We start from the raw sequence: 12,506 nt of genomic DNA, 5'->3' as shown, positions 1-12,506 counted from the left end.
ATGCAGACAGTGCTGGAGAAGAACCTCAGAATTAAATTGCACTTAATCCAACCCATTAGCGCTTTGCATGAGCAATTTCGCCAAACCCACTTGCGCCAAGACTTAGCTCATCCTTGCACGAAAATACCAAAACTTCCTGGCCATGCCCATTGACATTGCATGTATTACTTAAGGCATAGCTCTGCACTTAAATAAGCAAACATTTGTTTGACAGAGACAGAAAGAAAGAGAATGAGGTGAAATGTCAGTTATAGTCAAAACAGGGTTTGACAGATGTTAACATTTACAATAATCAAGTACAGGCAAACTTTCGGCATTTCCTCTGAAGTAGTTGAAGTCTGTGTTGTGTAATCCATTGTGCGCTCTTAGCAAAATCTATTTGCGTTTTAACCAAACAGATATTGTTTAAGTGTGTTGTGCATCCCTCCAAATCAGTGACTGTATACAGTAAACGTACTGTATCATTAGATGAGGTACTAATATATATTTTAGAGATAACTCAAATGGAACAGTGCCTAGAATATTGTGTACCTGTGTCACAGTCATACTTACAGCAGCTGTTGCCACATTAGGGTATACTGTACATCTACAAGGCGTTACAAAACTGTGACAAATGCATAGACAAGTTACATGATTTACTACAGTAAACTACAGCGTATATTACAGTTTAACAACAGTTGAGTCTCTTTTGATGTCAATGATCATAGAACAAAATAGGAATTGTGTTGCTCTAATTTGGCAGCAGAAATGTATCAAATCATATAGTTTTTCCAGCCAGGTCTTTCTGGAGTGTGTCAGATGATAAGGTTTTTTTTGGTGTTAAGTGTACCAATGGATGGATAGTGCATGCATATCCCATGTTGTTCTGCTTATAAAGTCCTGTAGGCCTATCACCGTTGTAACAGCTGGAATAAGTCATTTGAAAGCGAACATTAACACAAAGTTAGGTCTAAATAAAAATAAACTGTACAGAAAATTGTACTGTTGGTGGCAATGCTGTGAAACTCATGAATATTAATTACTGTATGTTATGCACAGTAAAAGATTCTTTTAAATTACCTGTTTTGATAAACAGTCATTCTTAATGACTGATTCAAGCACTCAAATAAATATTTCACATAATATGGTAATTCAATCTACATCTGCCACTATCAGCCTTGGAATTTTGTTAGTCAGTAGATTAAGTCACTTTAAGTCATTAAAGCACTTTGATTAAGAATGTGACTGACTGATCTAGTGGTAACTTTTTGCTTCTAGTTTTTAGAGGTTCAGTGTTTTAATTTGCCCAAATATAAAGTTTTATTTTAATAAACCAAGATTGCTTCTGTATGTCAGTGGATGGGTGTTACACTTTAAAAATAAAAATGCAAGTAAAAGATGTGGGGAGACGAGTGTAGCAGAAACACAGACATGTTTATTGACAGTTCTGTATATGAAAAAACAATGAATTCTGAAGTTCAGACAGCGACAACCGCAACCACAAACTCGCCGCTCCAGAAGTGGTAACCCGGAAAAAAAGTAAATGTGCACCTGAGCACCCGTGAACGAGATGACACAGCTCATGAACACCCGTCTGCCATCAGCACCTGCACCTTGTTACCCTACACCTGAGAGTGATTAAGGGAGAGGGAGAGAAAGAGAAAAAGACAACACACACTCTACATACACACAAACAATACGGCCAAGAAGGCCATCACAATGGGTCACGAAAAAGAGCTTGAGGGGCAGAAAACCTGCTAATACTAACACTGATAACAGCCGCAACAAACACATAACATTACAAATAACACATTCCAGCGCCGGATCACCATCCAAAACACACACAGATGAAATAGAAACTCCTGCCGCAGAACAGGGGATGTTTCAAAGGGATTATACACATACCTGACGAAAGCTATTTCAAAAAGTGGTAAGGACACGTCTCACCCGTCTCAACCCATAACTGTCAGCGATGTATCTAATAATCATTCTGTGAATACTTGGAAATAACTGAGAAATACATCTTTTACCATCTTTTTTCTATGTATTTCTCCATGTGGTCACTGTTGTGGTTGTTAAGAAAATAAACGAAAAAAAACTATACTATAGCAAACTAAACTATAGCAAGTACGCGATTGGTCTGATACTGTGATTGGCTGCTGCTGTAATCAATCACGCGATTGGCTGCTGTGATTGGCCACTGCTGTAATTTGAGTTTATGGTCTGTGTAGTCATTTGTGCGTTCGGCGAGAGTTGAGGCAGTCAACTATAATATACTTACATTTATATTTAATTCATTTGGATACTGATGCTGGGGTGGCAGACAGGGTGGCAATGCTTTTTCTTAGGGTGGCATTTCCCACCCTATGCCACCCCGGTAGATCCGCCCCTGTAGCCTTGTTACATCAACACGTTTTCCAGCTGTTGTGCAAAAGGTAGTTGAATAGTGTATATCAAACCAAATTAAATAATGGAATGCAAGGAAATTATGAGAACTTCTCTTTAAACCTTTCTTACTGTCGCAGCATGCATAAGTATAAAGCATATTTATTGATTTTGACACATACCAATATCATTTGTTGTAGACTGAAACTCAATATTGACACATTGTGTGCTACAAGTATTCATGAATACAAAGAAATTATGGAATTGCTTAACAGATTAGGAGTCACGATGCTTCGCTATACACTCACTGAACACTTTATTAGGAACACCTAACACTGTACACCTATACGATTATCCAATCAGCCAATCATGTGGCAGAAGTGCAATGCATAAAATCACGCAGATACAGCTCATGAGCTTCAGTTAATGTTCACATCAACCATCAGAATGTGGAAAAATGTGATCTCAGTGATTTCGACCGTGCATGATTGTTGGTGCCAGACGGGCTGGTTTGGGTATTTCTGTAACTGCTGATCTCCTGGGATTTTCACGCACAACAGTCTCTAGAGTTTACTCAGAATGGTGCCAAAAACGAATAACATCCAGTGAGCGGCAGTTTTGTGGACGGAAATGCCTTGTTGATGAGAGAGGTCAACGGAGAATGGCCAGACTGGTTCGAGCTGACAGAAAGGCTTCAGTAACTCAGATAACCACTCTGTACAATTGTAGTGAGCAGAATAGCATCTCAGAATGTTCAACATGTCGAACCTTGAGGCGGATGGGCTACAACAGCAGAAGACCTCGTCGGGCACTTTCTTAGGACCATAGTGTTCCTAATAAAGTCCTCAGTGAGTGTATAATGAATTAAGATTATTTAAGATTATTTGCAATAGATCCATCTTTCATTCATCTGTACACAGTCTTGCATGAAATCTCATGTATTTGAGTAGTAAATGCTCATCAATTATTTGTCAGAATAGTACAAAGTAACTTATTTGTAGGTCATTATTAATGTCAAAGTGTGATTTGGCATTCAGGCGACCTAATGGAACTATTCAGCATTTGTAAGTAAAATACCACTAATTAAAAACACAATCAAAAAAGGTTTAATAATAATTACAGGCCTCAAAAAAAATAATTCTGAATTCAGTTTTATTAAGACGGCAACTCAGCTTGATTATAGCAGATCAATAAGGTTTATGTATTGTTTCTTGCTTTTGTTAGGTGGGTGTTTATGTATGAGAAAGGTTACCAGACCGTGGATACTGCTTTAGGCTCGGTCTTCACCAAGATGAAGGGACTGTCCTACACAAATATCAGTGGAGTGGAGAGGATGTGGGATGTAGCTGATTATGTTTTTCCTGAACAGGTGGGTTATTATTTCCTAAATTTGAATATCACAGAGAAAGTATTGGCTCAGAAACATATATATTAGTACAGATACACAGAATGAGTAAATGCCCTTCCAGTAAATGTCAGTCTATGCTTCCTGAATTTAAACATGCTAATATGAGTATACGAGTCATGTTGACTCTAGCTCTGGGCACTATCACAGATAAATGTACTCTTATTGTGTAAACATCTTGAATTTGCAGTCACACAGCTGAAAGAGTTCTCAAGGCAAGTAAATATCTGTATTTATAAATACAGTTGTGCTCAAAAGTTTGCATACCCTGGTAGAAATTGTGAAATTTTGGCATTGATTTTGAAAATATGACTGATCATGCAAAAAAACTGTCTATTATTTAAGGATAGTGATCATATGAAGCCATTTATTATCACATAGTTGTTTGGCTCCTTTTTAAATCATAATGATAACAGAAATCACCCAAATTGCCCTGTTCAAAAGTTTACATACCCTTGAATGTTTGGCCTTGTTACAGACACACAAGGTGACACACACAGGTTTAAATGGCAATTAAAGGTTAATTTCCCACACCTGTGGCTTTTTAAATAGCAATTAGTGTCTGTGTATAAATAGTCAATGAGTTTGTTAGCGCTCACGTGGATGCACTGAGCAGGCTAGATACTGAGACATGGGGAGTAGAAAAGAACTGTCAAAAGACCTGCATAACGGAAAAGGATATAAAAAGATATCCAAAGCCTTGAAAATGCCAGTCAGTACTGTTCAATCACATATTAAAAAGTGGAATCTCTTGATACCAAGCCAAGGTCAGGTAGACCAAGAAAGATTTCAGCCACAACTGCCAGAAGAATTGTTCGGGATACAAAGAAAAACCCACAGGTAACCTCAGGAGAAATACAGGCTGCTCTGGAAAAAGATGGTGTGGTTGTTTCAAGGAGCACAATATGACGATACTTGAACAACAATGAGCTGCATGGTCGAGTTGCCAGAAAGAAACCTTTAATGTGCCAATGCCAAAAAAAAAAAAAAAACACCTTGACACACCTCACAGCTTCTGGCACACTGTAATTTGGAGTGACGAGACCAAAATAGAGCTTTATGGTCACAACCATAAGCGCTATGTTTGGAGAGGGGTCAACAAGTATTGTGCTCCTTGAAACATCCACACCGTCTTTTTCATATGATCACTTTCCTTAAATAAAAGACAGTTTTTTTGCATGATCAGTCATATTTTCAAAATCAATGCCAAAATTTCACAGTTTCTGCCAGGGTATGCAAACTTTTGAGCACAACTGTAGGTGATTCACTACTTGGAAAATAACAAAATGACACCATTAAGTAATTAAAAGCACAAAGAGTCATAAGACAGTGACAGACTGTTGACAGAGAAGTCAACACGTCACTACTGAGCAATCAAAGGAGTGGTCATGGGTGCTTCACGTTAATATCAAATATTATCATGCCTATAAAACAAACAGCTAAAAATCGTTCATTGTGATAACAAATATTATCCCTGAACTGAAAACCACATACAGTATATATGATTTTGCTTTTGTTTTAAGGGCAGAACTTAGTCGAACTGACATGGATTCTACAAGTTTGTGCAAAACCTTATGATCCATGTTATACAAGCATGCTTTCTGAATGCTACAAAGTGCATCTCATGTGCTTCAATGTGTGCTTTGTGTGCTTTTGTGTTCATTTGTATTCATATTTTATTTTTTTCAAAATCCAAAACATTTTCTGTTAATTTTCAGGTTTTAATTACATTCTGTATTCCAGAGTTTCAGTATGGACTCCACACTTTTGTGTTTTGGACCCCACTGCCCTTACAAAAAATCTAGAGTTCTTGCAAACTAGCCGTAAACTTGCCACAAATTTGCAGCAAATTTGCCACTCATTATTTTCACATGCAAATGAGTTTCACATGTTTCAAGAAGTTTGCAGCTCTTCACCGGTAGTGGTGCACCTGCAGCAAACCTTTGGCAACAATGGAAAATTTGCCACAAGTTTGCCGCAAAGCTCATCTGCATGTGAAAATAAATAACATTTGCCATGAACTCTTGATTTTTGTAAGGGTGTGTACATTAAAATATTGACAGTGGAAAGTGTGCATGACTGAGAAAAGATATTTTGATTGGTAATAATGATAATTGTAGTGTGTTTTAATTAGATAGTTGAGTGGAGCGAAAGAGAGGAAATGACAGGGGAGAAGAGAGGGACTTTTTTTGAGTAAATTGCTCAACACTGCCTGCTGTCATGCTACCGCACAATATGCTGCAAAATTGATAACATGCAATTGTTACCTTAAGGATCTATTTCTACCTGAACTAACCCCTTAACATGAGTTTTGTTGGTTAGGTGAAATCTTATGTTCAGGTTGGTTCAAACATGTTAAATAATATTTGTGACTTGAATAAAACCAGTTAGTTTAAATGTTACAACAGGAAGCACACTTTAAGGTTAATATTTTTATTTTCCGCATGTCGAAACACTGTCCACAAGGCAACGGCACTAGCAGACAGGAAGGCACTGTTGATAAAAAGCACTTTTTGGTAGAGATAACCAGTGACAAGAGAGATGGAGCATGATAATTTAGCCTTTGTGCAACATCACCAAAAGAGACAGTTTATGTACAAATAATGTGCACTTACATTATAAACCCATAAAAACACAGTGGTAGCGAAACACTGAGGCTGAAACTTATCTTCAGCTGTCCCAGGCAAACACACTTTGTGACAGACTTCACACAGTGAGCTGAGAATATACTGTAGCTATTCTAATCTTCAAATGTTGGAAAACTAAATGTAAAGGGGGCTTTTTAGAGATCAGAGGTCTGCTTTAGGTTTAAGCTTTGGTTTCAGGATTAGACTTAGTTTGTGAGAAAGGAAATTCATCATGTTATACATAGGTGACCAGCAATGGTACACTGAAGTTATGCATGCACAGCCAGCTTTAAGTACTCCTTATGCAACCACTGTATCACCACATAGAAAAGGATGTAAATTCAGAGAGGCACTCTGGCTTTATACTGTAGACCACCACATGCTGGTTTGTGTGCATAGCCAATTGCAATTGTGTGCAGCCCCACCACGCCTCCAAGTATACCCCATTCCACTTTACTCCTAACCCATGTCCTTTCTATCCTGTTTTCCAGGGTGACTCATCTTTTGTTGTGATGACAAATTACATTTCAACTATCCAGACACAGGGCAAGTGTCCTGAGGTAGGTAAATATGTCTGTCACACCTCTGTCTGTCTGTCTGTCTGTCTGTCTGTCTGTCTGTCTTTCTCTCTCTCTCTTTCTCTCAGACCTTATCCACTATCTCTGTTAATGACTTTCTTAAAGGTTTGGGATTTTTATCTCAGATTAATATCTCTGTATGACTAATTTCCTGATCATCTTTATCATTCCATGTTGGTTCAGTTGCCGATTAAATCCTTTCTCACTTCAGTTCCTCTTCAGTTTCCTCTTACCACTTTTGCAGTTATGTCTTTGGCTTATTAAAGCCATGTTTATCATTGAGTGTCAGTCTGTAGGTAGGTGGTGGCCTGTTGCAACACACAGCATGGATTCAGTCTGCTTGTTTGCAGAGACGTCACACATATGATATGATCTGTTTGTACTGTCCAACAACTGTGGGAACTTTTTTTTTTTTTTTTTTTTTTTTTTTACGACAATATAGGCTTATACACAATGGTGCTTTAAGTCATAAGTGTAAAGTCAATGAGCATGGCTATTAAGTTTTGGTATTTTCGAGCAAGCGTGTGCTAGGTCTAGACGTAGTTGGGTTTGGCGAAATTACACGCACAAAGCACTAATGGGCAGGGTCAAGTGCAATTTAATTCTGAGGTACTTCTTCGACACCGTCCGCGTCCTATTATAGCATATAGTCCATTCCCTGTCAATCACCAGCAATATAAACAAAGATAGCACATTCATAAGATGTTGGCAGTGTAAATGGACTTTATGCAATGAATTAGAAGAATAGAAATATGGATTTACCTCTTTTATGCATTAACTGCATCCTTGTTGAATATGAAGCATTTTTCTTTGACAGAAACAGACTTCTTTTATACACATGGAAAATGAGGTTCTCACCAGGATTTGTAGGCTCCATTAAATTACAAAGAATATAAGTATTATTAATCATTTTCATCTACTGACTCACAAATCATGGCTAGTATTAACAGTGATTGTATCGGCACGTACTTCTACCAGTCGATTTAGATTTTGAAAAATGTAATTTATTGAAACACGAAAAAATTAAATCAAAAATATTTCTAAATGACAATTATTCTTCAGATGAAACAAAAATATTTAAAATAACGAAGTGGTCAAAAAATCATACCAAATCCAAATTAATTCTCTGTCTTCTTCCAAAGGCCCTTTTTGCAGTGACTTCCAGATGACAACAGGTGGAAAAATTGCAAAACAAATTAGATCATAAATGCAATTGTAAATATAAACATAACCATATTAATAATAATAATAATAATAATAATAATAAAACATGACCTATAGATAGTTTAACACAAATGTAAAAAAAAAAAAAAAAAAAAAAAATTTGTTTCATTAAAAAGGCTACAGTTTGTCAGGGACATAATTTGATGTTCTACTATATCTTCAGAGTTTGTACATGAACTTTATTACCATCTGCTGGTGGAATCTCCAAACTGTAAATGCAGGAACTGAGTTTAGGCTTTGCACTTCAAACGGACCTGCTTTTGAAACCTCTTAGCGCAATGACCTATTTCTCAGGAAAATAGCAAATTGCGCTTTGCACCACTTCATTACCATACAATACACCCACAGTTTGAGCGCATAGTCTCGCTGAAATGTAATAAGACGTGTTTTGCGTGCTCACGAAAATATAGTCCTATATGGCCAAAAGTATGTGGACACCAAAACACTACACTCATATGTACTTGTTGAGTATTTAATTTCAAAACCATTGCCATTAATAGGGGGTTCGTCTTTCCAAACTGCTTGCACTCTTATGGGAAGGCTTTCTATTATGTTGGAATATTTTGGAATATGGCTTAGGGGATTTGCTTCTATTTAGACGAATGCATCAGTTAGGTAGATCACTTATACTGGATGATGGTTCCTAGACATTCCAATTATCATTCCAAAGGTCTGATCACTGACAATGATGAAACAGCCTACAGAGAGGAGGTGCACACTCTGACACACTGGTGTCAGGAGCACAACCTCTCCCTCAACGTCAGTAAGATAAAGGAGCTTGTGGTGGACTTCAGAAGAAAAGACAGAGAACACAGTCCCATCACCATCAATGGAGCACCAGTGGAGAGAGTCAGCAGCTTCAAGTTCCTGGGTGTCCACATCACTGAGGAACTCACATGGTCCATCCACACTGAAGTCGTTGTGAAGAAGGCTCATCAGCGCCTCTTCTTCCTGAGATGGCTGAGGAAGTTTGGAATGAACAGCCACATCCTGACACGGTTCTACACCTGCACTGTAGAGAGCATCCTGACTGGCTGCATCTCCGCCTGGTACGGAAATAGCACCGCCCACAACCGCAAAGCACTGCAAAGTGTGGTGCGAACTGCCAGACACATCATCGGAGGTGAGCTTCCCTCCCTCCAGGAAATATATACAAGGTGGTGTGTGAAAAAAGCTCGGAGGATCACCAGAGACTCCAGCCACCCGAGCCATGGGCTGTTCTCACTGCTACTATCAGGCAGGCGGTATCGCAGCATCAGAACCCGCACCAGCCAACTTCATGATAGCTTCTTCCCCCAAGCAATCAGACTTTTGAACTCTTGATCTCCCACGATCAAAATACATCAGCACTGCACTTTATTACTCTTACTCTTATATCTCACACCGGACTGTCATAAATTATATTATTATTATATTATATTCTCTCTTAACAACTGACTATCAACCGACAGCCTGAATGTCAATACAGTACAATACTGTACATTCTATATATACTACTATATATACTTTTTTATATATTTTTATTTTTTATTTTTATTGAATAATGTGTATCTATATAGTGCGTATTGTATACTGTACAGTGTATGTAATTATTTGTATATTGTTGAGTGTAATTATGTGTATAACAGATGTTTAAATTGTGCTGTGTTAATTTGATGTTATTGTAAATTGGTATATGTCTCATCACTGTCACGACTGCTGTGTTGATCGGAACTGCACCCAAGAATTTCACACACCATTGCACTTGTGTATATGGCTGTGTGACAATAAAGTGATTTGATTTGATTTGATTAATTTCAGTGGGGTACAGGTATGGGCTTTGCGCAGGACATGTTCTAAACAACAGTTCTTTAGAATATCATTATGTGCTGTAACATTAAAAATCATCTTCAATGGATTTAAGGAGTCTAGCCAAACCTGTTAATCAGATCAGGGGCCATTTGTATGAAACTTCTCAGAAATGCTCTTAAGAATAGTCTTAAGCTTTGACTTAAGTGTCAAAAAAGCCAAATCTGAGAGCTGAGACCAGGTCTTAACACTTTTGAATCACACTTATTCTTAAGTCTAGGAATAAGAGTCAAATTTTGACACACTTAATGCTAAAAAAAAATTTCTCTAATCGGCTTTATGCATACGGCCCCAGATAATTGATTATGTCTATCACCCCTTTATTCATCTTCATGCTCTCTGTTTCAAGTGTCTTTTTGTCTTTCTTTCTAAGCTCAATTTGATATTTTTCCTCAACAGCTTTGCTTAAACAAACGAGTCTCAGGACAGGATTTGTGGTTTTTCTAACCTTCTTGCATCCAGTCTCATTTGGATTTCAGATTTTTCCGCAAACAAGCAAATGTTGGCATAAAGGTGCACTCAGCAACTTTTTTTGTGTGTTGTCTTAGACTTAGACTGACACCTTGCAGCATGGATGCAGCATCATTCAAAATCAATAGTTTTAATCTACAAAAGCCATTGTAAAAATTCACTTTTCACAGTCAGCCATGATTAATTTATTCCATGGTTGAAAGTGTCCAATAACACGGCGGTTACTGAGATGTGATACTAACATGGCAGCCCCCATGTGGGAACCCTCTCAATGTAGAATAAAACAACTTTTATAAGGTTACTGATATGACTAGAGTCCTCATCTCATGTGAGTGGTCATTATTTCATACATATGTTTCAAAATTACATTTAATTTCTTTAGGAGAAAAACTTGTTTAATGAGGAAAAAAATGACTGAGTGCACCTTTAAATCAGCACTAATAGACAATAAAGTGTATATATCTGCCTGTTTGTGTTGCAGCTCCCAGATGGAAAGAACAAGAACAACTGTGACTCGGACGCAGACTGTGATGAGGGCAAATACAAACGTACGGGAAATGGTAAAGTTCTGACCGTTTTTTTGTTCCAACAGAAGGCAGCCGCACAGCGCTACAGACTAACATCAAAGCACTAACAGCAGTCTGGGGTCAGAGGAATTGAAGGAATCTATTTTTTCAACCTTTTTTCAAGATTGGCAATCATAGCAATCAAGATATGCACAGTATAATCCCAATTTCCCTGACTGGCAACTAAATCAATGCATCACCACAATTCAAATACATGGGGTAAGAAACTAGCTGCACTTGCAAGTAAGCATTTCAGTTTCAATTCTAACCAAAAATGTAGACTCCTTGCAAATGAAGCGGCACATTATTCCAATCTTGCTCTCCTAACTGACAAACCTGCACATCAGCCATGCCGCCGTCTCCGTAAGTCACTAACATTCATGACTAACATGCTGTACTTTTGTATTGTAAGGCCTCCATCTTAACTTTCTAAATCTTTGATAGATCTCACCCCTTGCTCATTGATGTCACTCATTCCCGGAGAATCATGGGGCTCTTATCCAGTTTTAGTTCACTTGGTGTGATTAGATCTTGAGTGCCTTTGTGATTTTACTACTGCTTTGAAAAGTTTAATGTTATCTCAGGTTTGTTTTTATTAGATAATATAATATACATATGATACACACACACACAAAAGGCAAAGCCACACACACACACTTATAGATTCACTATACAAATGAAAAAAAAATTGGTGACACCAAATCAAACAATTAACCCACATAATTGACTATCCTGATCTCTCTGTGGGTTACAAATACTCAAATATTGACTCAGTTTCACATGCTGTGTAGCAGAACAATGTAAGTGGATACTCCAGGAATACAGTAAGTAAACAGCACTATCTCATTTGCAATTATTCAAAGAAACCTAACATTCAGTTTGGCACAAACTTCCAACAACCTTAACCATACAAAACATATTATCCTTAATCCTCTTACAACAGTGACTCAGTGAACTCGGGAATTTTCTCAGTTGTTTTCCTTGAAAACACACAACCTTCTTCTTTATTCCATGCCATGGACTGCATTGCATTTTATGCTCATTTTATCATTGTTATTATTATTATTATTTGTCTTTTAATTCATGTTTCTGATGTGTTCTTGATGTAATATGAGTCATTATTCAATTGGAGTGGTAAACGAGAAGCGGGTTTGCTTATTTATTTAATAATATACTTTATTGTTATGTATTTAAAAATTGTGTATTATGCTTTATCCAGTAAAATTTAAGCTTAAAACCATTTTGGTTTTTAAATCATTTTAATCAAATACTGGTGGCACAATTGATTATGTCTGTGGTGTTACCGGTATTAGAAGTTAAATTCTGGGTTGGTCTAAAATGAGTAGGTAAATACAATTTTAGGGATTTATTTACAAAATAAATAACTTTCTGTAAGACTTAAATTTAATTGCTTTATTGAAAT

General features: G+C 37.3%; 1 protein-coding gene across 5 annotated transcripts in view; it reads left to right on the top strand.

Moving 5' to 3' along the window:
- Nucleotides 1-12,506, top strand: part of LOC127422269 (P2X purinoceptor 1-like) — a 50,849-nt gene that overhangs the window by 1,869 nt on the left and 36,474 nt on the right. For 3 of the 5 annotated variants that reach the window (XM_051665697.1, XM_051665679.1, XM_051665672.1), the window contains exons 2-4: nt 3,589-3,733; nt 6,888-6,956; nt 10,999-11,077. In XM_051665697.1, the coding sequence (XP_051521657.1) occupies nt 3,589-3,733; nt 6,888-6,956; nt 10,999-11,077 (293 nt within the window). The remainder of the gene's footprint in view (nt 1-3,588; nt 3,734-6,887; nt 6,957-10,998; nt 11,078-12,506) is intronic. The other 2 variants (XM_051665706.1, XM_051665687.1) reach the window with 1 other exon arrangement.

Source organism: Myxocyprinus asiaticus, chromosome 3 (genome assembly GCF_019703515.2).
Source record: "Myxocyprinus asiaticus isolate MX2 ecotype Aquarium Trade chromosome 3, UBuf_Myxa_2, whole genome shotgun sequence".
NCBI classification, from domain to species: domain Eukaryota; kingdom Metazoa; phylum Chordata; class Actinopteri; order Cypriniformes; family Catostomidae; genus Myxocyprinus; species Myxocyprinus asiaticus.
The sequence above is the reverse complement of the archived record's forward strand: the minus strand, read 5'-3'. Positions and strand labels throughout refer to the sequence as shown.